Source organism: Hypanus sabinus, chromosome 15, assembly GCF_030144855.1.
Source record: "Hypanus sabinus isolate sHypSab1 chromosome 15, sHypSab1.hap1, whole genome shotgun sequence".
NCBI classification, from domain to species: domain Eukaryota; kingdom Metazoa; phylum Chordata; class Chondrichthyes; order Myliobatiformes; family Dasyatidae; genus Hypanus; species Hypanus sabinus.
The window spans coordinates 81,035,476-81,060,756 of record NC_082720.1 but is presented as its reverse complement, the minus strand read 5'-3'; the positions used below and the strand labels follow the sequence as shown (position 1 = coordinate 81,060,756).

The following is a 25,281-nucleotide window of genomic DNA, read 5'->3' as shown; positions in this document are numbered from 1 at the left end:
GGAAGACAGAGACACCATTTGTGACACCGAATGGGACGCGCAGGAAGTGATAGAGCCTGCTGCCCGCCTCGAAGGCAGAGTAGGGGCGGTCTTCTGGGCGGATGGGGAGCTGGTGATAAGCGGATTTCAGATCTATTGTCGAGTACACCTTGTACTGAGCTATCTGGTTGACCATATCCGCGATGCGGGGTATCTATTGAATCTATTGATGGTTTGACTATAGTCCACGACCATCCTATCTTTCTGCCCAGTCTGAACAGCAACCACCTGGGCCCTCCAAGGACTCGTGCTTGGCTCAATGATCCCCTCCCCGAGCAGCTGCTGCATCTCTGACTGAATGAAGGCCCTGTCATCCACGCTGTACCTCCTGCTTTTAGTTGCCACGGGTTTACAGTGGGGGGGGGGGGTCAGGTTGGTGAACAGCGATGGGGGAAGGATCTTGAGGGTGGAGAGGCTGCAAGTGGTGCAGCTGTCGGCATGGTGCTGGGCGGGATGTGTGGTTTGGTGTGTGTGTGTGTGTGTGTGTGTGTGCGTGTGTGTGTGTGTGCAGTAACGGGGTATATGGCGGAGTACCACCAAACTGAGGATTCCTGACAGTGAGTGGTGGGAGGGGCCCGTCATATGCCATAGTCACACTTTCGAGGTGGCTCTGGAAGTCCATCCCCAATAGCACAGGTGCGCACAGTTGAGGGATGACAAGTAGCACAAAGTTCTGATATTCTGTGCCCTGCACCACCAATGTCGCTACACAACCCACCCGGATGTCTGTGGAATGCGACCCAGAAGCCAAGGTGACTCTCTGACTTACCGGCCGTGTCACGAGTCCACAGCGTTGCACTGTGTCCGGGTCAATAAATCTCTCAGTGCTGCCCATGTCAAACAGGCAGCTAGTCCTGTGCCCCTCCACCAGGATGTCCATCATTAACCTTGCGAGCTGGTGTGGGGCGCTTTGGTCGAGGGTTACGGTGGGCAGAGTTGATCTGCCGTCTTGGTACCCGGTAAGCATCGGTGGGTCGGGGGCGGGGCATGTTGACGCCGACAAAGATGGCCGCCCACAACCGTGCATGCAAGATGGCGGCCCCCACGTCTCACATGCAGCGCTGCTTGACCCCGCTCACGGTTTAGATTTACAGATCTTGGCGAAATGGCCCTTTTTCCCGCAGCTGGAGCAAGTCACTTCTCAGGCCGGGCAGCGTTTTCGGGGGTGCTTATCGAGTCCACAGACATAACACAGCTCAGGCTTTTGCCTGGCCACCACCGTGGTTGGGTTCGGGGAGTTCGTGGAATCACAACTGGCAGCGGCGTTGGCGAATTTGCTTGCGGGAACCAGCAGTGATGGGGTCTGAGGTGTCAACGGAACCAGTGGGGAATCGCACGGCTGGACAGCATCAGCGTTGTGCAGAGCAGCCTCCAGCGTGTTGGCCGTCTTTATCGCCGAGTGTAAGGTAAGATCGGCGTTTTCCAGTAACCGCTGGTGCACATACACTGACCGAATTCCTGACACAAAGGCGTCTTGTACTAGCAGCTCCGCATGCTGTTCCGCCGTGAGCGTTTTGCAGTCACAGGTTCAGATGAGTGTCTGTAGGGCTCGGAGAAACTGGGCGCACGACTCTGCAGGCTGCTGTCGGCGCGTAGCTAAATGATGTCTTGTGTAGACGGTGTTCACCGGCCGCAAGTACTGTCTTTTGAGGGTGTCCAGTGCCCCTTCGTAGGTCGGCAGGTCTCTGATAAATGAATAAACTTTTGGGTGACTCTTGAGAGGAGAATTCTGTGCATTAACAGTGGGTTCGGTTGCACGAACCTCCTCCAAGTATGATTGGAAGCATGCAAGCCAGAGTTCAAAAGCAAGAGCTGTTTCAGGGTCTTGGGGGTCCAAATCCAATCTTTCCGGACATAAAACGGTTTCCATGTTTTAAAATTTCCAGTCAATAAAATTGATGCACCATCAATAACTCACTCTGAGATGTAAAGGTGAGATATCACCTTTTATTGACTGGAAGAAGGAACAAGCAGTGAGTGACCACCATACTACATCCGGGCTCAGGCCTCAATCGCCTTTATACAGGGGTCTGTGGGAGGAGCCACAGGAGCAGTCAGCAGGGGGCATGTCCAGACAGGTATATGTAGTTCACCACAGTATTTTTTACTGAAGAGACTAACATGTTTTGTTTGTCTTGTGACTTCTCAAAACAGTGAAAAATAAAAAGCGAAAGTGGGCCTTAAAACCTCCATTCTATGACACTGCTGAAGAACAGTGTCCTGTCATCAATCAACTGAGCTTTTAAAATGCTGCTCTAATTTGTTAAAAACTACTTTGTGTCAAAGTGTTTAAATTAAAATGACTGATTTTGTTTACAGTTGGTCTGGATCAGTTTCTAAGTTTCTAGAACACTAATTCAGTTAGTGACACATGTCAGAAGTGTAGATTAATTTCAGAGGAATGTACAATTAATTTCTCAGGCCAGAACAAATAAGGGACATTTCTGTTTTTTTAAAAAAATATTCTTATAGAAGTCACAGTTGTGAAACTCTGCCATTTCTAATCTTTTAGTGCAAGCATAAGTTTTGTTTAACCATGTCCCTTTATAGTTTCTTTTTAAAAAATCAGGGTTTGCTTGCAATAATTTCTAATCCCTTCCTCATTTATCCATAAAAATATAAGACATACTGTAGGTTCAGAATTAAACCACTGAGTCGGCTCCACCAAACCATTATAGCTGATTCATTATCCATGTCAACAACAGTCTTCTCTCAGTAATCTTTGACACCCTGTTCAATCAAGAACCTAACAATGTTGTCTTTAAATATACTCATTGACTTTGCATCCACTGCCAACCATGGCTAATTGTTCTCTGTTTCAACTAATCAAACATTGATTGTTTATAAAGTGCTCAATACAGAATTCTATTAATCTTGCAATTTACTGTAGCTGACAGTATCTTTTTGCAAACGCAAGTCTGAAAAAATTGCTTACGTTTTAAAAGAGAAAAGTCTTCAGAAAAGATCTGTAGAGTGAACAGATTTTAAGAAACAGTTAGTATTTCCATGCTGTTCGAACAGTGTTTGCAAATAATTGTATGACTTAGGAAGCACCTATTATCTAGACTATTTCTTGCAGAAAGCCTTGAATAAGCTTCAGATATGAATAGAAATTGAACATATCAGTAGTTAAAAATTATATTCAAAGTTTAAAAACATATTTCAGTGATTTTGTACACAGTGTTTACTCAATAGATTAATTTTCTTGGAATATGACCACTGAGGAAATGACCCCTTACAGAAGTACAGGCACTTTAATGTTGTGTTTACATCTCAGGAAAATATAAAGAAATAAGCCCTTTGGGATGACAGAATACCTTGTTTAAATTCACCACTCATTTCCTTCTCTCACTTCTCAGGTGCTTTCGGGAACTGTGATAACGAATGGTGAAAAAGTTACTGGAGGCAATTCTGAGACACAGGATCTGTCTAGCAAGCACCATTTTCTTAACCAATAGGAATCAAAAGAACTTTGGAAAATCATAGTGAAGGTATTAATGCTCTCACCATCAGTTCCTGGAAATGTCTCAGCCCACCATTTTCCCCTCAGTGTTCTCATCCTAGCACCTCATATTCACAATATAACAAATATTGCTGAGATTATGATACTTAGGAAATAATAAGTTGAATATTAAAACCCCTTCAGATTGAGAAAAACTATTTAGTTCAGTAAAACATTAATAAAATTATGATTATTATTTTAGTATCTCTCTGAAAGTATTATACCTGAAGGTGTAAACTGGGTGAGTATAAGAACAGCTCCACCAAAAAGAGCTGTGATTGAAAGGATGACCCTGCGTGGAAACTTCTGAAGGAAAAACCAGGCTGCTGTGTAGGCAGGAACTTCAATGGCAGCCGAGAAGAAGCAGTTCAAATAGTTATCACCATGAAGATTGGGAGTGCTCAAGGACAGGCCAAAGTACCCGACTGTTAAAATCATCCTGCAACAAAATGATAAAACTGATTGTAAAGGATCGTTAAATAGCTTCTGTCATCAGGCCATTATTATCATATTAGAGTAACAGACACAGTCATAGTGTTACATACATGGAGAAAGATTCATTGGCCCCACTTACCCATACCAGTTAAGGTGCCCTCCTGAGCTAGTACCATGTGAGCAAATCGAGCCCATACCTTTCCTTTCCATGGGCCTGTCAAAATGTCTTTTAAACAATGTAATTGTACACACACCACCACTTCTTCTGGTAGCAGGTTTCAAAAACCCATCATCCTCTGTGCGAAGATCTTGTCCCTTATATTCCCTCGAAATCTTTCCCCTTTCACTTTGTACCTGTGCCCTCAGATTTAGAATCCTTAGAAAAAGAATGTTTCCAATTACCTTATCTAAGCCTCTAGTGAGTTTATAAATGTCAATAAGAGTACTGCTCAGTTTCCTATACTGATATAGCGTGTCCAGGGTCTCCTTATACTGGCTCTCCAGTCCTGAAAAAATCCTTTTGAATCTTTTCTGCACCTTTTCTAGCTTAATCACTTTCTTTCAATAGCATGGTGACAAGAACTTCACAGGATATTCCAAGTGCAGCCTTACAAATATCTTATATGATTGTAACATGACATTCCAAATCTTGTACTCAATATCTCAGTAATGCAGGTAGGCACACTATAAACCTTCTCTGAATCTTGTCAAAGGTTTCAGAGCTCCACCCTAAGTCTACCCATATTATTATTGTTATGGAGCTATGTATTTATACTCCTCAGATTTTCTGATCTACAGCACTCCTCAAAGTTATGCTATTTGCTGCATATGTGGTGCCTGGGTTTAACTTCCCAAAATGTTTCATTTTACACGAATCTTAGTTAAATTCCATCTTCTGTTCCTTTTCTCGCTGTCCCACTTGATACAGATCCTACTGTAGCATTGACAACCTGTTTCACTACACACCAAACAACCAAATTTAATGTTATCTACAAACCTACTCAGCACACATTATCATCAAAATCATTAATAAATATAACAAACAACAGTGAACCTAGATGCAATCCCCGTGCACTTAGGGTGGAGCTTTGAAACCTTTGACAAGATTTGGAGAAGGTTTATAGTGTGCCTACCTTCATTACTGAGATATTGAGTACAAGATTTGGAATGTCATGGTACAATCATATAAGATATTTGTAAGGCTGCACTTGGAATATCCTGTGAAGTTCTTGTCACCATGCTATTGAAAGAAAGTGATTAAGCTAGAAAAGGCGCAGAAAAGATTCAAAAGGATTTTTTCAGGACTGGAGAGCTTCAGTATAAGGAGACCCTGGACATGCTATATCAGTATAGCAAACCGCAGGTCACAGGTCTCTAATCTGGAAAACATTCCTCTACTACAACCCTCTGCTTCCTGCCACCAAGCCATTTTGAATCTAATTGGCTATGTCATCCTGAATCCCATTTGATTCCACTTTCCAAACTACGCTATCATGTGGGATCTTATTAAAAGCCATGCTATAGTCCACATAGGGAACATCTACTGCTCTGCCCCTCAACAATCCTCTTAGTCATCTCTTCAAATAATAGTTTTGTGAGACAAAATTAACCACACACAATGTCATGATGACTTATCAAAACAAAGTATTTCAAAACATAGATAGATCCTGTATCCCATAATCCACTCTAATAGCTTTCCGACCACTCATGTTAGGCTCATTATCACTTCTGGAGGTCCAAGACGCCGACTTCTACAAAGAAGGGATCCGTATGCTCCATGACCGCTGGACTAAGTGTGTAAATGTAGGAAGGGACAATGTTGAAAAATAGATGTGCTAGGTTTTCTAAAATTGACTCCTTCTACCTTAGACCACAAACTTATCAATCACCCCTCATACAGGCCCTTCGGACCACAATGCTGTGCCGAACATGTTCTTACCTTAAAAATTATCTAGGGTTACCCATAGCCCTCTATTTTTCTAAGCTCCATGTACCTATCCAGAGCCTCTTAAAAGACCCTATTGTATCTGCCTCCACTACAGTCGCTGGCAGCCCATTCTGCGCACTCACCACTCTCTGTGTAAAAAATTCTCCTCTGTATCTAATTCCAAGCACCTTATAACTGTGCCCTCTCATGTTAGCCATTTCAGCCCTGGGAAAAAAGCCTCTGACTATCCACATGATCAGTGCCCCTAATCATCTGATACACCTCTATCAGGTCACCTCTCATCCTCCAAGGAGAAAAGGCCAAGTTCACTCAACCTATTCTCATAAGGCATGCTTCCCAATCCAGACAACATCCTTTAGATCTCCTCGGCACCCTTTCTATAGTTTCCACGTCCTTCCTGTAGTGAGGTGACCAGAACTGAGCACAGTACTCCAAGTGGGATCTGACCAGGGTTCTATACAGCTGTAACATTACCTTTTGTCTCTTAAACTCAATACCACAGTTGATGAAGGCCAATGCATTACATGCCTTCTTAACCACACAGTCAATCTGCACAGCACCTTTGAATGTCCTATGGACATGGACCTCAATATCCCTCTGATTCTCCACACTGCCGAGAGTCTTACCAGTAATACCATATTCTGCCATCATATTTGACCTACCAAAATGAACTACCTCACACTTACCTGGGTTGAACTCTATCTGTCACTTCTCAGCCCAGTTTTGCATCCTGTCGATGTCCTGCTGTAACCTCTGACAGCCCGCCACATTATCAACAACTCCACCGACCTTTGTGTCATAAGCAAGTTTTCTAAGCGATCCCTCTACTTCCTCATCCAGGTCATTTAAAAAGAATCACAAAGAGTAGAGGTCCCAGAACAGATCCCTTGGGCACACCACTTCTCACCAACCTCCATGGAGAATATCACCTGTCTACAACCAATCTTTGCCTTCTCTGGGCAAGCCAATTCTGGATCCACAAAGCAAGGTCCCTTTGGATCCCATGCCTCCTTTCTTTTTCAATAAGCATTGTATGGTGTACCTTATCAAATACCTTGCTGAAATCCATATACACTACATCTACTGCTCTACCTTCATCAATGTGTTTAGTCACATCCTCAAAAAATTCAATCAGGCTAGTAAGGCACGATGTGCCTTTGACAAAGCCATGCTGATTATTCCTGACCATATTATGTCTCTCCAAATATTCATAAATCCTGCCTCTCAGGACCTTCTCCATCAAATTACCAACCACTGAAGTAAGGCTCACTGGTCTATAATTTCCTGGGCTATCCCTATTCCCTTTCTTGAATAAGGGAAGAACATCTGCAACCCTCCAATCCTCCGGAACCTCTCCTATCCCTGTTGATGATGCAAAGAACGTGCCTATATGCTGGACATCTGCCACATTTCTGCTGTACATTTCCCTGAGAACATCTGTTCCCAATTTATGCTTCTAAGTTCCTGCCTGATAGCTTCATATTTTTCCTTACTCCAATTAAAAGCTTTCCTAAATTGTCTGTTCCTATCCCTCTCCAATGCTATGGTAGAGATAATATTGTGATCACTATCTCCAAAATTCTCTCCCACTGACAGACCTGGCAGCTGATCAGGTTCATTTCCCAATACCAGATCAAGTACAGCCTCTCTTCTTGTAGGCTTATCTACATATTGTGTCAGGAAACCTTCTTGACAGGAAACCTCCTTGAACACTCCTCACAAACTTTGCCCTTCTAAACCCCTTGCTCTAGGGAGATGCAAATCATTATTGGGGAAATGAAAATTTCCCACCATGACAAGATCATAAGATCACAAGACAAAGGAGCAGAAGTAGGCCATTCGGCCCATCGAGTCTGCTCCACTACTCCACCATGAGCTAAACTATTCTCCCGTCTAGTTACAATTTCCGGTTTGTTATCAACTCTTGTTGACAACTCTGCTATTATCACACCTTTTTAGAATCTGTCTCCCTATCTGCTCCTCAATATCCCTGTTATAATTGGGTGGTAGACACCCAGTAGAGTTATTGACCCCTTGCTGTTCCTAACAGAGATTCAGTAGACAATCCCTCCATGACTTCCTCCTTTTCTGCAGCCGTGACACTGACTCTGATCAACAGTGCCATGCCCCCACCTATTTTGCCTCCCTCCCTGTCCTTTCTGAAACATCTAAAGCTTGGTACTCGAATTAACCATCCCTGTTCCTGAGCCATCCAAGTCTCTGTAATGGCCACAACATCATTGCTTCAAGTACTGATCCACACTCTTAGCTCATCCGCTTTGTTCACGAAACTCCTTGCATTAAAATAGATACCTCTCAAACCATCACGCTGAGTGTATCCCTTCTCTCTCACCTGCCTATCCTCCCTCTCACTCTGTCTACAAGCTTTCTGAATTTGCAAGCCAACCACCTCGTCCTCCGTCTCTTCAGGTTGCTTCACAACCCCCAGTGATTCTAGTTTAAACTCCTTAGCAAACTGCCCTGCCAGGATATTGGTCCCCCTCAGATTCAAGTGCAACCTGTCCTTTTTGTACAGGTCCCAATGATTAGAAATCTGAATCCTTGCCCCCCTGCTCAAATCTCTCAGCCACGCATTTATCCTCCACCTCACTCAATGCCTGTACTCACTGTAGTATGGCACATGCATTAATCCCGAGATTACTACCTTTGAGGTCCTGCTTCTCAAATTCCTTCCTAACTCCCTGTAGTCTGTTTTCAGGACCTCCTCCATTTTCCTATCTATGTCATTGGTACCAATATGTGCCACAACCTCTGGCTGTACACCTTACCACTTGAGGATATTGAGGACACAATCAGAAATATCCTGGACCCTGGCACCTGGGAGACAAACTACCATCTGTGTTTCTTTCCTGTGTCCACAGAATTGCCTGTCTGACCCACAAACTATAGAGTCCGCTATCACTGCTGTCATCCTCTTTCTTTCCCTACCCTTCTGAGCCACAGGGCCAGGCCCTGCATGGCCGCTGTTGCTTCCCCCAGGTAGGTCATCCCCCCAACAGTACTCGAACAGAAGTACCTACTGTTAAGGGGGACAGCCACAGGGGTACTTGTTAGTATCTAACTCTTGCCCTTCTCTCTCCAGACTGTTACCATTTATCTGTCTCCTGAGGCCTCGTTGTGACTACTTGCCTATAGCTCCTCTCTATCACTTCCCCACTTTCCCTGACCAGATAGTGATCATCGAGCTGCATCTCCATTTCCCTAACCCTGTCCCTAAGGAGCTGCAACTCAACGCACCTGGCGCAGATGTGGCTGTCTGGAAGACTGGGAGTCTCCCAGACGTCCCACATCTGACACCCAGTACAGAACACCGGCCTCACAGACATACTTTCTATTCCTATTCTTCACAAGTAACTTACCTCACCTCAACCCATTATCGCTGAAGCCCCGTTGAGATAAAGCCTTCCTACTCTGTCTCCCGCTCCTTCCTCACCCGCTCTATAAAGCTGTCTTCTTTTTATACTCTTCCCGCCATTCTAACTCGCTGATGTCCACACTCCTGCACAGTTGGTCCTCTATTTTCTCCATGGTAAAAGTTTAGGACTATGAAGTACTAGAGGGATTTGAATGCCCTTGTGTACAACACATTAATAGTTTCTATGCGTAATTAAAATACCATGTTAATCTTTATCTTGAAGAGTATTCAGTACAAAAGGAAGGTCCATTATCTCAGGTCAGACCTCAGTTGGAAAGGTGTGCTTAATTTTGGGCAATAAACATCTGGGACATGTTGAAGGCCTAGTGCAGTTTTACCAGCACTTTGCTTATCTGCAAAGTTTGTTTAAACCTACTCTCAATGTTCAAATTTCAAAGTAATCTTTATTATCAAAGTGCATATATACCACTATATACAACCTTGAGATTCATTTTCCTTTGGAGATACTCTGCAAGTGTATAGAATCGTAACTACAACAGGATCAATGAAAAATCCACTAGAGTGCAGAAGACAACAAACTGTGCAAATGCAAATAAAATAAATAGCAAAAAATAATGAGAACATGAAATAACAAAATAAAGAGTCCTTAAAGTGAGATAATTGGTTCTGGGAACATCTCAATAAATGGGCAAATGAGTGTACTTATCCCTTTTGTTCAAGAGCCTGATGGTTGTGGGGTAGTAACTGTTCTTGAACCTGGTGGTATCAGTCCTGAGGCTCTTGTACCTTCTACCTGATGGCAGCAGCAAGAAAGGAGCATGGCCTTGGTGATGAGGATCTCTGAAGATGGATACTGCTTTCCTAAGTCAGCATTTCATGTAGATGAGCTCAATGGTAGGGAGGCTTTTGTCTGTGATGTACCGGGCTAAACCCACTACCCTTTGTATGATATTCCATCCAAAGGAATTGGTGCTTCCACTCCAGACCTATTTAGTGCCATCTTGAGTTCAAGAGAGCTAATCAAGATTCTGAAAGCTTTAAGGAATGTGAGAGAACCAATGAGAACATAAAGGATATTAAAATTAATGATTGTCAATTTATGGGTAAAATTAGGAAGTGCATTTTTCACATGCAGTCCAATGGAACTTCGGAATATTAGGATAACTTATACACATATAAGAATTATTGATGGTTATTAAATAGTTATTGTTCTGGAAGTAAAACAGGAATGCATAAATATACTCTACTATGCTTCCTAAACTCCATTGATTTTGATGTAGGGGAATATTGGAGACAAAACAAACTGAACAGTCATATGGACATTTAGCTCAAGCAATGTTCTTCCACAGAATGTGAAGGTAGTTTGGGAATCAGGTATAAATGGATTATAAACAAGCTTGAGATTAAAAAGGCCTAAACTGATTCCTATGACTAACATTTCAGACATAAGAAAAGTTTGTAAAAGGATTTTAAATTAAGAACAGAAGGGGACTGGAAGTCAAAATAGAAATATTAGTTACTAATGAAAAAGGGTTAAAAAAAGGCTTGGGATTGTATCAGATGGAGTGGTATCAAATATCCCATCAGGTTTTGGGACGATACTCTGCTGGCTAGAAAAGGATGTTGAGAACCAAGAACAACAGTTGGATGCTTGACACATGGTCAGTATTACTGTGAGAACATAGCTGACATAGCTTTACATCTCACTGTGAACTGTTTATAAAACACAACAAGCATATGAGGATGTTTAGAAAGAGACATCTTGTGAAAAGGACAGCCAGATCAATAGTAAAAGCAGAAACAGACTCTCTGATGATTAAGGAACCAATGATTGAGGTAATTGTGGAAAATCACCATCAGGAATTTGAAGAAATTAAAGAAATACATATTTGTGTGAATGAGGACTGGACTTGAGTTGTAAAATTGTCAATAAAGAACTAAGTAACAACTAAGCAAGGTATTTGAAAGAATGCATAAAAGAGTGTCTCATGAGATACTGGCTACAGCAACTCTAGAAATCCATGACTAATGAAGAAGACGCTAAGTTAGTGATTCAGAGAAGAACTCATCAAGATTGAAACCTAGACAGGTTCTTCAAGAGTGAGTAATATCTAAGTACAGGTAATGGGTTTTGGAAGTAATCGAAATAAGCTAAAAGTTGTGTGACTAAGAGAGATGTGAAAATAAAGGGTTAATACCTTGTTTGAAACTACATAGTGAACTTTGAGTTGTTTGTACTAATTGTGATTAAAAAGTATAGATGTTGGGTAATATAATTTTCTGATGTGTTTTAACAGGTGCTGCATTTAATAAGCAACATTTGGAGTCCCATGGGCAGAAGTGGGGGAGAGGCTTTTTGCCAGATAATTTTGTTCTCATCCTGAGCTGAACTACTCATGTAAATATTGCACTGGGCTGGATTAATCATACCATGGCTATCGACTCAGATGTCATGTCATGGCCATTGACAGTTAATAATCTCACCGTGTTGAAGCCACTAGCTTCATCTGACAGAAAACAATGGATTGTGGTGGAAAGACCTGTGAAATAACTTAAATTAGAAAGTTGCCCAAATGGTGACAAAACAAAAGGAATTAGAGGAGAGAGCCAAAAAGTAGGGTTTAAGAATGGTGTAGAGAAGGTAAGTTATTCTGCCCAGAGAGACTGACACATAGTGTTTTATTTGACATTATTAATTATGAGAATCAATGTTCACAAAATCACAATGTGATAATAGCAATTTCAATTAAGTAAAATCAATGATCAATATTTTTGGTGTGCTTTGCCATGACCAATATATATATGTCTCTCTGTGAGTTGTGAAGAAATTCTAGCCAATCATTATAAAAGTGACATTATATGACTAGGCACAGTTCAAGTTCCATCAATTTGTCAGTAATAGAACTATTGTTAGTAGAATATCAGATAGTGACAAGGTGGCATACAGGAGAGAGATAGATAAGCTGCCTGAATAGTATTGCAATATCAACATCAGGAAGCCCAGGAAATTGATTGAACATCAGGAAGGGGTAGATGAGGAAACACACACCAGTTCTCATCAAGGGATCAGCTGTGGAAAGTTCCTGAGTGTCAACATCTCTGAAGATCTATCTTGGACCCAACATATTTGATGCAATTACAAAGAAGGCAAAACTGTGCCTATGCTAAGAGTCTGAGGAGCCTTGGTATGTCACCAAAGACTCTCGCGAAGTGCAGTTGAATTGGTTGCATCATCATCATCAGGCATGGAGGGACTGCTGCACAGGATCAGAAACAGTTGCGAAAGGTTGAAAACTCAGGCAGCTCAACTATGGGCATGACAGTCCCTAGCATTGAGGACATCTTCAAAATGGGATGCCTCCAAAAGGAGGCTCCCATCAATAAGGAACACATCACTAAGGGCACACATTGTTCTCATTGCTGCCATCAGGGAGGTGCAGGAGCATGAAGGCATTCATTTATATTTTATAAACAGCTTCTTCCCCTCCACCATCAGATTTCTGAATGCACAATGAATCCATGTGCATTACCACACTAATCATTTCTTTCTGTTTTTCTTCCCATTTTGTACTACTTATTGAACTTAATGTATATATTTTATTGTAATTTATAGTTTAATTATAATTACTCATTTCAATGTACAGCAAAACAACAAATGTTGCAATGATAGCAATATGAAACATGATTATGGCTTTGATTCTGAAAGTAAAATTGACAAGTTAATGAAGGTACATACTCAAGGTGTTAGGCCAAAGAACCAGAGGCGATGGGAAGAAAAGCAATTTAATGCAATGTGTGGTTAGGATTTCCCTGAAAGGATAACTGATACATATTCAACAGGGTCCTTAAAAATAGCACCAAATTAACACTACAATGATAAAAAATTGCAGAAATATGGTTAAAGAGGATGGTTGGGCCAGTGGGGTGAGAGCTCCATGTCAGATCTTATGAAACAAGCAGTCTTTGCATCATGGTTCCATGAAATACTCACCATATCAGAACATTAATGACAGTAATAACTCGGATGTTATAAGTTTTAACAAGATGGAAAATTGTGTAAGACTGTGCATATTTGGTTCTCATATCTTCAAGCTGAAATAGCAAAAGAAAATACACATTTATTGTTAATGTAAAGCATATTAATGTAGAGTATTGCTAATATTAATTTTCACCGTGATGACATTTACACTGTTGTGACTGTCAATGAAAGCCACTGGAGAGATTTGCTGCTGGTAGTAAAACAGTCTTTACAAACAAGCTGACAGAATTTGGAGACACTCTGAAGACAGGATCCCTGACTCACCATTACATCATTATATGGCTAAAGATCAAAGGTAACAGCAGGACAGTTCTAAGGTTACTGTACAATGCATTCACAGTGCTTCCTTTGAGTTACATGTAATTTTCAAATAACTAGAATTTCACACCAACACTCAAGACACCCTAAACTGAATGTTAATCACTTCTGTCTCTGAGCTATGTTCATGCATATGCCAACACCTCAGGTCAAAGGAGTGTTTCCTGGCTTGCAATCAATCCCATTCTGCAGCTCCAGGAAGGCTATTGTGCTGAGACGAGGAAATCTGCAGATGCTGGAAGTCCCAGCAGCGCACACAAAATGGTGGAGAAACTGAGCAGGTCAGGCAGCATCTCTGGAAAAGAGTAAGCTTTCGATGATTCGGGACGAGACCCTTCATCAGGACTGGAGAAAAAGATGATAAGAGTGCATGAAGGTGTGGGAGAAGAGGAAGGAATACAAAGTGGTAGGTGATAGATGAAACCGGGAGATAGAGAAGGCTGAAGTAAAGAGCTGGGAAGCTGATAGGTGAAAGAGATAAAGGTCTGTTGATAGAGAAATCTGACAGGAGAAGTAGATAACCTTGGTAGAAAAGGAAGAGGGAGGAACACCATACAGAGGTGACAGTCATATAATGAAAAGATGTGAGAGAGGGAAACAGGAATGGGAATGGTGAACTGAGGTCAGTTACCAGATGTTTGAGAAATCAATGCTCATGCCATTAGGTTGGAGTCTAGCCAGACAGAACATGGAGTGTTGCTCCTCCAACTTCATCACAGCCATAGAGGAGGCCATGGACTGACATGTTGGAATGGAAATGGGAAGTAAAATTGAAGTGGGTTGCTGCTGGGAGATCCTGCCTTTTCTGGTGGATGGAGCATAGGTGCTCAGTCATTGTTCTGAGCTATATTTTAAATTCAATCTAAAATTGACATTCAGATCTGAAGAATGGCTGCTGTTCAAATTATTATTTGCTACATCCCATAACTACAGAATACACCTTAACATGCACAATGGAAAATTTCCTGTGAGAACTATTACATTCACAGCTTTGTTCATTCACCTGTCTTTTTTTTCTATTCTGTTCATCTTGAACAGACTGGAGTTAAGAGTGGCTAGTCTCATTATGAAAATAATGAGCTGGAATGTGATCCTTTGATCTGCTGTAAGTCTCAGCACTTTTCTCTTTATTCCTGGGATATATGATTACAACCCCACTTCAATCCACTATCAGTCTTGCTTATGTAACACTCTGGTTCTGTTGGCTGTGTAAGTCTAGGGAGACACCCTCTGGCCCTGCCAAACGTGGGAGATGGAAGTGCAAGGTCCCCAAATCTCCCTGTTCGTGTGGATGCTATGTGATGTGTTACCCTGTTACAAACCAGTACCATGAAATAACAGACAGCACACTGCACACAATTAGAAGATTTAGCTTTATAATTCTTAATTTGACTAAAGGGTTCATAAAGAAAAAGCAAAAATGAAAAGGGCCCATTTAAAATGAAACCGTCTAATGTGCACAAGTTGGAGCTCATGGTTTTCCCTTTGCCGATCCTCCTTCGCTCTCCCCTCTCAAAAGCCCCAAGTCCGTCACCAGAGAAAGCTCCCCTGAATCCATTCATCCCAACTGGATGGCACACATTTCTCCTATCTCTTATTTTCAACAGTAACCCAAATAAGCAGCTTACACAGAGAAAAAACTGCAAATGCAGATATCCAGCAGAAGACGGCCCAATAAACAATGCTACCAAAGGCAATGTCCTCTAGATGGGTCACAAAGCAATTCCATTTATTTATTTATTGTTTATTAATTGAGATATAGGTCAGCACAAGTGCTTCCATCCCTTTGAGCCACACTGCCTAGCAACCTCCAATTCGATCCTAGCTAATCACGGGAAAGTTTACAATGACTAATTAACCTATCAACCAGTACACCTTTGGACTGCAGGAGGAAATTGGAGCACCCATGCGCTCACAGGGAGAATGTACAAACTCCCTACAGGCAGAGGCAGGAATTAAAACCAGGTTACTGGTACTGTAGTGCGTTGTGCTGCCTACCGTGCTAGTGTGCTGTCCCTTTCACTCTGTTTACATCTTGTGTTTATTTCAAATATGGTTCCAGCACCATTAGGCCCTTCGTGTACTTTCTGGCGGTGTGATTCCAGGCCGACCGGGCGACCTGGTGCTTTGTTGTTTCCGAGAGTCTTCCACAAAGCTGCGACCAAAGTGTGCGGTATGCAGGCCAGGAAGCCAGGAGGTGGGGTGTGAGCCCAGGATCAACTCCATCGCTTGCCGACCCCGCTGATTAAAGCGCCGAGGCGATTGTGAATGCGAGTGAGCATTCAGCGCAGTCTGCCAGCTGCCAGAGCGGGTGTCTGAGTATGGCAGTCTCTTGTTCTGTCTCACTCGCTGCTCCCAAGGGTGGGTCCCTGCATTCTAGTGATCCCTCTCTCCCTCGGTGCTGTCGGCGGATAGGTTTGGAGCAATCACCATGGAACGTAGATTCAGTTTCTCGGACGTGTTCTAGTTTCTAGGTATATTTCTGGTCACTTTATTTGTTACTCCTTTTGGGAAGCCTGCAGACAATGAACACTGATTGGAACAGTAGTGAAATATATCTTTTCATTTTGTGGTTTATATTCCATGATTTTGGATGGAATTTTCATGTTGCTGTTTGCAAGATTTTTTTGCATGGTGGGGGAAGGGGTTTTGATGTTTCATGTTTTTCTTTGAATCGGTTGGTTCCATGGTTGCTATTTGCTTTGTGACTCTGGAGATGATGAATTTCAGGTTTGCATGCTGTGTACATTGATAATAAATGTACTTTGGATCTCTGAATCTTTAAGTGAAGGGTAATAAATAATGAGAACATGAGGTAATGTGATAAAGAGTCCTTAGAGTGAGATCATTGGTTGTAGGAACATTTTAATGATGGGGCCAAGCAAATGTAGTTATCCTCTTTCATTCAAGAGCTTGATGGTTTAGGAGTAGTAACTGTTCCTGAACCTGGTGGTATGAGGACTGATGCTCCTGTACCTCCTACCTGATGACAGCAATGAGAAGACAGCATGATCTGAGTGGTGGGGATCTTTGATCATGGCTGCTGCTTGTTTCATGTAGACGTGCTCAATGGTAGGGAGGGCTTTACCGCGATGTACTGGGCTGAATTCACGACCTTTTGTAGAATTTTCCATTCAAAGGTATTGGTGTTCCCATACCAGGCCATGGTGCATCCAGTCAGCATACTGTCCACCACACAGCTATAAAAGTTAGTTAGAGTTTTAGATGTCATCTGAATCTCTGCTGACTCTTAAGGGAGCAGAGGCACTGCCACTCTTTCTTTGCAATTGCACTTGGGTGCTCAGCTCAGGACAGGTCCTCGAAAAAATACAGTGGAATTTAAAGTTGCTAACTGCCTCCACCTCTGATCCTCTGATTGGGTGGGGGGGGGGGCTGGATCATAGATCTCTGGCTTCCTTCTCCTGAAGTCTATGATAAGTTCCTTGGTCTTGCCGACGTTGCATGAGAGGTTGTTGTTATGACACCACTCAGCCCAATTTTTAATCTCCCTCCTGTATGCTGATTCATCATCACCTTTGACTTGGCCCACAGCAGTAGTGTCATCACCAAACTAGAATCTAGCAGTGGAGCTGCGTTTAGCCACACAGTTAGAGTAAAGTGAGCTGGGGAGGGGGTGAAGCACACAGCCCTGTGGTACACCTGTGCTGATGGATACCGTGGAGGAAATGTTTTTGCCAATCTGAACTGACTGGGGTCTATATGTAAGGAAATCCAGTATCCAATTGCACAAGAAGGTATTGAGGCCAAGGTCTTGGAGTTTATTGATTAGTTCTGAGAGGATTATGCCATTGAATACTGAGCTGTAGTCAATAAAGAGCATCCTGATGTATGTACTTTTGCTGTCCAGATGTTCCAGTATTGAGTAAAGAGCCAATGAGATGGCATCTGCTATGGACCTGTTGCTCCAGTAGTCAAATTGGAATGGACCCAAGTTGCCTCTAAGGTAGGAGATGAGCCTCTCCAAACACTTCTTCACTGTAGATGTAAGTGCAACTGAGTGATAGTCTCTGAGGAAGGTCACCATTCTCTTCTTGGGCACTGGTGTAATTGAAGCCAGCTTGAAGCGGCGGGGGGGGGGGGGGGGGTAGCACACACTGCTGAACCAAGAGCTTAATGATCTTTGAGAACACACCAGTTAGTTGGTCAGCACAGGTCTTTAGAATACGACCAGGTACCCTATCCAATCCAGATGTTTACCATGGATTCACCTTCCTAAAGGTAGCATGCACATCAGCTTCGGATATCGAGGTCATAGGATCATTAGAAGATGTGAGGGTTCACAATTGCTTCACTGTGTTCTGATGGTCAAAGCTGGCATAGAAGGCATTAAACTCAGTTGGAAGCAAAGCCCTACTGTCTCCCATAACTTAAACAGGAATGTCTTCTTGATTAAGTTAAAAACATAAGAAAACTGACATGTTAAGTAAATTTTATATGACTGTAACTGTTAAAACAGCTCAGTAAAATTAATTTGTGCTTTTTTTCCCTGATTATCAAAGGCATGAGTAAGTTATCACAAGGGCACAGGCACCCTGGGGCTGTGCTGACAGGATGATAACTTGAAGACTGTTTCGTGGGTAACTGCAGCAGCCAGACCTCAAAGTGAATTCTTGTTGTGCTGTCACAAAAGATAAGGTTGGTCACACCTGGACCACAGAGATGGAGCATGGATGGCATACATGCAGGCTCTCACTGACATAGGCCATGAAGTTTGTTGTTTTAAGGCAACAGTAAAACACAGGTATAACAAGTTACAATAAAAAGCAAAGAGCAAAAAAGGAATAGCGAGGTGGTGTTCATGGATTCACAAACTGTTCAGAAATCTGGAGGTGGTGGAGAAGAAACTCTTCCTAAAATACTTAGTATGGATTTTCAGGTTCCTGTACCTTCCTCTCTGTTGGTACTAGTGGGAAGAGGGTGTCCTAGAAAGTGAAGGTCCTTAATGATGGGTGCTGCCTTCTTTACGCACCACCTTTGGATAGTTGCCTTTGTGGTGGGGAGCCTTGTATCCATGATGGAGCTAGTTGAGCCTCCATCTGATATGTCTTATGATCCTGTGCATCCCAGAGTAGGCAATCAGTCAGAATATTCTCCATGGTACATCTGTAGAACTCACTAGAGTCCTTGGTGTCATACCAAATATCCTTATACTCATTGAAGTGCGCCTGTTGATTGTCAGTGAGCACGAAATGTTTTCACCCATCCATGTTGACTATGGTTTCCTGAGTCAAGGATTCAGTTGCAGAGGGTGGAACAGAGGCTCAGGGCTTGAAGCTTGTTGATTAGGACTGAGAGGATGATGTGAATGCTGAGCAGTAATCGATAACCAGCAGCATAGATGCAATCCAACCCAAAAATAACTGTCTGTTCATTCTAACAGTGCCATGTCAAAATTCATGATATTGTCTCTGTCATCAAAGAACAATTTTAATCTCACAGTATCATGTAAGTGAACGGGACTATATTCTGATTACCAGCAAATAACCAAAGACTGGGAATAAATGGATCATCCTAAGATTGACAAACAAATAGGGTACTGCAAGGATCAATGCTTGGGCCCCTCTTTTCATATTGTATGTCAGTGAGTTGGCTGAGGAGATCAATGTCATATTTCAGAGTTTGCTGATGATATTACACCTTAGAACAACACAGCTTAGTACAGGCCCTTTGGTCCTTTTAACATACTCTGAGATCAATCTAACCTTCCCTCCTACATTGCATACAAATGTACTCTAATCAACGTTTTATAGAGCTGCAGTGTTACCTCGTGGCTCTTGAACTCAATACCCCAACTAATGAAGGTGAACAAATCAGGCCACTTCTAAACTGCCCTATCAACTTGAGGCATTAAACTAGCTACACTGTGACTTTGAAGGAGAACAGAAAGAATCTTCAGGGAAAACTAGGGAAACTTTTTGAGTGGCAATATTATTGTAAATCGACTGTGGTGTAGAAAAATATTAAGTCATGCCCTTTGGAGCACAGAACAGGGAAGTGAAGCAGTATTTACTACACAGAAAAAGACTCAAATATCCAGAGGGAGCTGGCTGTGATTGTGCATAAATTGCTCAGGGGCAACATGCAGGTGTAACAGATAATTAGTGGCAAGTAATATGTTCACCTGATTTAAAAGAGGATTTGAATCATGAAAGATTTGAGACATGAAAATTTTCAAGTCATTTAGACCATAACTGCTGGTACGGTACACAGTAAAAATGAGACAACGTTTTTCGGGACCATGGTGCTACATGATCCTAAATTTTATTCTGAATAGAGAAGATCTAGGTGAGATGCACCTCAGATACTGTGTGAAATCATGACTTCCTTATTTTGAAAATATGTTCTTGCTATTGAGATAGTGCCGTGAGAATTATTGTTTACTGCAATGCCATATGAGAAGAGATTAAGTAGACTTGGTCAGACTTCTCTAGAATTTAGAACAATGGGAGATTCAATTAAAATATTAAAAATGGCTTGATAGACTTGAAACTTTGAGGTTGTTTCATTGGCTGAGGACCTGGGGAGTGGGAGGCACAATCTGAGAATAATGGGTAAGTTGTTTAGTACTGAGATAATGAGAAATTACTTCACACAGAAAGTGTTGAACCTTTGGAATTCTCTACACCAGGGGTTTATGGAGACTCAGTCATCTCCATTCAAAGGAGATCAATATGGACAATTAAGGAGTCAAGTGAGAAAGTGATGCTGGGGTAGCAAGCAAGCCATGGACTTGATGTATGGCCAGATCTCCTATTCTTTATGTTCTGGAAATCCCTAAATATCAATGGAGGCAGCCCCAGATGCATTGGTTGCTATCTGCTAAGATTCTTAGTGGTCTGAGCCAGTTCCTGCAGATTAGGGATGACAATTTAAAAAGCAGGAAGGGTATAACAGAGAATTACAGAACAGTCTACTTAACCTCAGTAACGGGGTAAATGCTAGAATCTATTGTGAAAGAAGTAATAATAGATTTAAAATCTTAGTCAGATTGGGCAAAGTGAACATTGATTTTTGAAAGGGAAATTGCTTAACACATTTACTGCAGTTTTTTGAAGATGTAACTAGTGGAACAGATGAAGGTAAAGCAGAGATTGTGCTCTATTTAGACCTTCACAAAGCTTTCAATAAGATTACATAAGAGGCAAATGTACAGTTTAACAGATGAACTGGGTAACATGGGCCCGGCCCGAATTGAGAAGTGACTTACAGATAGAAACAGACCACAGGAATAAAGAGAGCTTTTGACTGGGGGGGGGGGGGGGGGGCAGATGATGACTGGTGTGTTGAAGTAGAAATCAATGCTTGGGTTCTTACTTATATATCAATAATGTGGTTAAGGGAGCTAAATGGAAACATCCAAGTGTCCCTGAGGGTGGCAGCATATATAGATAAACTTGTTAAGAAGGCATATGGCATACTTGCCTACATTACTAAGAAGAGAAGAAGCAAATTTAATCAATACAAAATACAGTATTGTCAAACACATTTGAATTTTTCTCTGTGCTTTGCTGATAATATTGTTGTTGCTAAAATTTATGGGGAAGTGTTCATCGGCGTTCTTATGATCTAATCAATACATGGAGAACGCTCCTGCTGGGTGAAAGTGGAGCTGAAATTACCTACACACAGCAGCAGAGTTCACATCTGACTTAACATCAATGGAATCTTGCTTCAGCAAAAAGAGATGGGATAAGGAAGAAATATTTTTGTTTTAATGAACTGGTCTCTATTATTGAGCTAACCGATCACTCATTAAGCAGAAACATGGCGGCTGATACCTCAGGTTCACTGAAAAGCACCTCTGGGAGAGTGACACCATTTTTCTTTGCAATATATTGGAGTATTTCTTCTGCCTCCTTTACCCTTCCTTTTATCAACAACCAGCGTGGAGATTCAGGAATAAACCTGAAAGTAGAAGTGTTATTTTAGTATACTGACTTCACAAATATTTTCACAAGTCGAAATACTTTTTAATCACATGACATAATGTAATTTAATCTCCTAGAAACATAGAACATTACAGCACAGTAAAGGCCCCTCAGCCCATGATGCCAACACTTCAACCTCATCTAAGATCATAGAACATAGAACTCTACAGCACAGGCTGCATGGACCACAATGTTGTGCAGACCATGTAAACTACTCTAGAAACTGCCTCAAATTTCCCTACCACATAGCTCTCTATATTTCTAAGCTCTGTGTACCTATCTGAGGCTACATTCACACTAGACTGGATAAATCTGTAACTGAAGTGTTTTCACTTCGTTTTTACCTTCTGTCCACACTGAAATGGCATTTTCCTCCCCTGAAAAAAAGAGCTTTTCTTACACACTCTCCAGAGTGTGTAAATCTGAAAATACCAATTGGCCGGTGTAGTGTGTACAGGGTAACTGAAGCTTTTTAAAAACGCTGTCATGACCAGCCGGAATAGATGGTGGCGGCAGCGTGGTATTTCATAGTTTTCTTGAATGCAACTTCCAACACCACAACAACAATGGTGGGTGGCTTCAGGAGCCTGTCCCTGAGCAGAATGTTACTGCAGCTTTGCAATGTGACAGATAATTCCCCCCCCCCACACAACCTAACAATTTTAGAACAGATGGCAACAAAACTGAAGCCAGAAGAGTTAGAAATGTACTCACCAAATACTTTGACCCATAACTTACTGAATAAATAAGTATACTCACATTGTCCTGTTTTCTGTCCTTGCTTGTATGAAGGTGGTTTACCTATTTATGCAAGTATTTCTCTGACAATAGATGTGTAACAGCCTAATGTAATATTGTATGGAAATACAAGATAACACTGACGCAGACATGTTTTATACTTTTAACAAGGTGCTTTATTAATGTATTGCTTGTGCAAACATTCAATAGATGCAAGTGTCATTACTTCCAAAATATCATTTTTAAGTAGTAGCTTATGTTTGGCATAGACGTGAAAATGTTAAGGCCAAAAAAGGAAAATTGTAAGTTTCCATTTTATTCAGGTAAAAATAAAATCACTTTTGCCGAGTAACTCATTTTATTGCACATGTTAAATACAGCAAAATAATACAGAAAGATATGGCAAGAGTAAAGGCAAACAAATGAGGTAACAACAAATTTCACTTTTGCCCAGTAACAAGCCTTATTGCATTTAGTTGTAGCTGTTGTCCCTTTCATTGGTGAAGGGACTATGGCTGTAGGAAATGCCTTCAGGGAGTGGGGAAGATGTTGGTGGGGCCACCCGGGGGGTCTGTGTGTGTAGCTGTTGTAGTGGCTGTGAGGCTGGTATTGTGGCAGTGAAAAGTACTGGGGGAGGAGCCATCATATTCTTCATCATTGCAAATCCCTCTGCAACAGATTTAGTCAGTTTTTTCAAAGTTTGTCATCAGCTGGGTCATACTGTCCGTGAACTCCCTGTCAGTTGCCTCCAAATGCTCCAGTATTTGTTTTTCTTTTAGTTTTAAGTCCTCCTGCATGAAAGCCAACAGCTGTCCTTCATTTGGCAATTTCCTTTGAAGTTTTTCTTGTCTGTAACTGGACAAACACGCACTGAGTCTTTCACGGTGAGATTTGACACCAAACAAGTCACTTGTTTTCTGTAGATTTGTCCTGCGCATACCCAGCAGGAGGAGATTTGCCCAAATACCTGTTTTAATGTGGACAGAGATAGTTTCAAAAATGCCTGGTGTGGACGCCTATTATTTTTATGCAAAAGCAGTGTTTTCAAAATTATCCACTCTAGTGTGGATGTAGCCTAAGAGGCTCTTAAAAGATTTTATTGTATCTGTCTCTACCACCTTCACTGGAAGTGCACTTCACACACCCAGTACGCTCCGTGTGAAAAACTTACCCCTGACATTGCCTCTGCACCTTACAACTATGTATTAGCCATTTTAGCCTTGGGTAAAAGCCTCTGGCTATCGACAGGATCAATGCCTCTCATTATACAGCTCTATCAGGTCACCTCTCATCCACTGTCACTACAAGGAGAACAGGCTAAGCTCACTTAACCTGTTCTCAAGCTCTCCAATCCAGGCAACATCCTTGTAAATCTCCACAGCACTCTTTCTATAATATCCACATTCTTCCTGTAGTGAGGTGACCAGAATTGAACACAGTACTCCAAGTGGGGCCTAGCTAAGGTCCTAAATAGCTGTAACACTACCTCATGGCTCTTGAACTTAATTGCATGGTTGATGAAGGGCAGCACACCATACACCTTCTTAACAACACTGTCAAACTGCGAAGCAGCTTTGAGTGTCCTATGGACACAAAACTCAAGGTCTCTCTAATCTCACACACTGCCAAGTGTGCCAGTGCTAATCTACCACACTGCCAATATTAATATTACCATTAATATTGTATTCTATCTTCAATTTGGACCTACCAAAATGAAACACTTTACACTTATCTGGGTAGAACTACTCAACACAGTTCTGCATCCTATCTATGTTTCGCTGTAACCTCTGACAACCCTCCGACTAATCACAGCACCCCCAACTTTTGTGTCATCAGCAAACTTACTAAATCACCCTTCCACTTCCTCATCCATGTCATTTATAAAAATTACAAAGAGGAGGGCTCCCAGAGCAGATCCTTGCAGAAAACAATGGGTCCATGCAGAATACAAACCATCTACAAATATCCTTTGCCTTCTGTGGGCAAGCCAGTTCTGGAATAACAAAGCAAGGTCTCCTTGGATCCCATGCCTCCATACTTTCTGAATGAGACTGGCATTGGGAATCTTACTCAAATGCCTTACTGAAATCCATATACACTACGTACACTACTCTACCTTCATCAATATGCTTTTTACATCTTCAAATAATTCAATCAGGCTTGAAAGGCATGACCTGCCCTTGACAAAGCCATGCTGACAATCCCTAATCAGATTATGCCTCTCCAAATGCTCACAAATCCTGCCTCTCGAGATCTTCTCCAACAACTTGCGCACTACTGAAGTAAGCCTCAGGGGTCTATAATTTTCTGGGTTATCTCTACTCCCTTTCTTGAGCAAGGGAACAACATTTGCAACCCTTCATCCTCTGGTACTTCTCCCGTCCCTATTGATGATGCAAAAATCATCACCAGAGGGTGTGGTGAACTACATATATCTGTCTGGACACGCCCCCTGCTGACTGCTCCTGTGGCTCCTCCCACAGACCCCTGTATAAAGGCGATTGAGGTCTGAGCCCGGCCTCTCTGTCTCCAGGATGTAGTATGGTGATCAACCACTGCTTGTTCCTTCTTCCAGTCAATAAAAGCCGATATCTCACCTTTACGTCTCAGAGTGAGTTATTGATGGTGCATCAGAGGGTCAGCAATCTCTTCCCTCACTGCCCCTAGTATCTTGGGGTATATCTTGTCTGGGCTCAGCAACTTATCAAACTTAACGCTTTTCAAAAGATCTAGCACATGCTCTTTCTTAGTATCTATATTCTCAAGTGTTTCAGTCTGCTGTAAGTCATCCCCACAACTGCCAAGGTCCCTTTCCCTGGAGTATATTGAAGCGAAGTATTCATTAAGTACGTCCGCTACCTCCTTGAACCCACTTGATTGTTGCACCTGATTGGTCCTATTCTCACATGGCTCATC

At 42.0% G+C, this 25,281-nt stretch overlaps 1 protein-coding gene across 5 annotated transcripts in view; it reads right to left on the bottom strand.

Annotated features, from left to right (window-relative positions):
* The window catches only part of LOC132405626 (organic cation/carnitine transporter 2-like), a 76,778-nt gene that overhangs the window by 16,287 nt on the left and 35,210 nt on the right, over positions 1-25,281 (bottom strand). For 3 of the 5 annotated variants that reach the window (XM_059990585.1, XM_059990586.1, XM_059990584.1), the window contains exons 5-7: positions 21,478-21,604; positions 13,313-13,413; positions 3,766-3,980 (exon numbers count right to left, since the gene is read on the bottom strand). In XM_059990585.1, coding sequence (XP_059846568.1) covers positions 3,766-3,980; positions 13,313-13,413; positions 21,478-21,604 — 443 coding nt within the window. Of the gene's footprint in view, positions 1-808; positions 3,006-3,765; positions 3,981-13,312; positions 13,414-21,477; positions 21,605-25,281 lie in introns of all 5 variants that reach the window. The other 2 variants (XR_009515933.1, XR_009515934.1) reach the window with 1 other exon arrangement.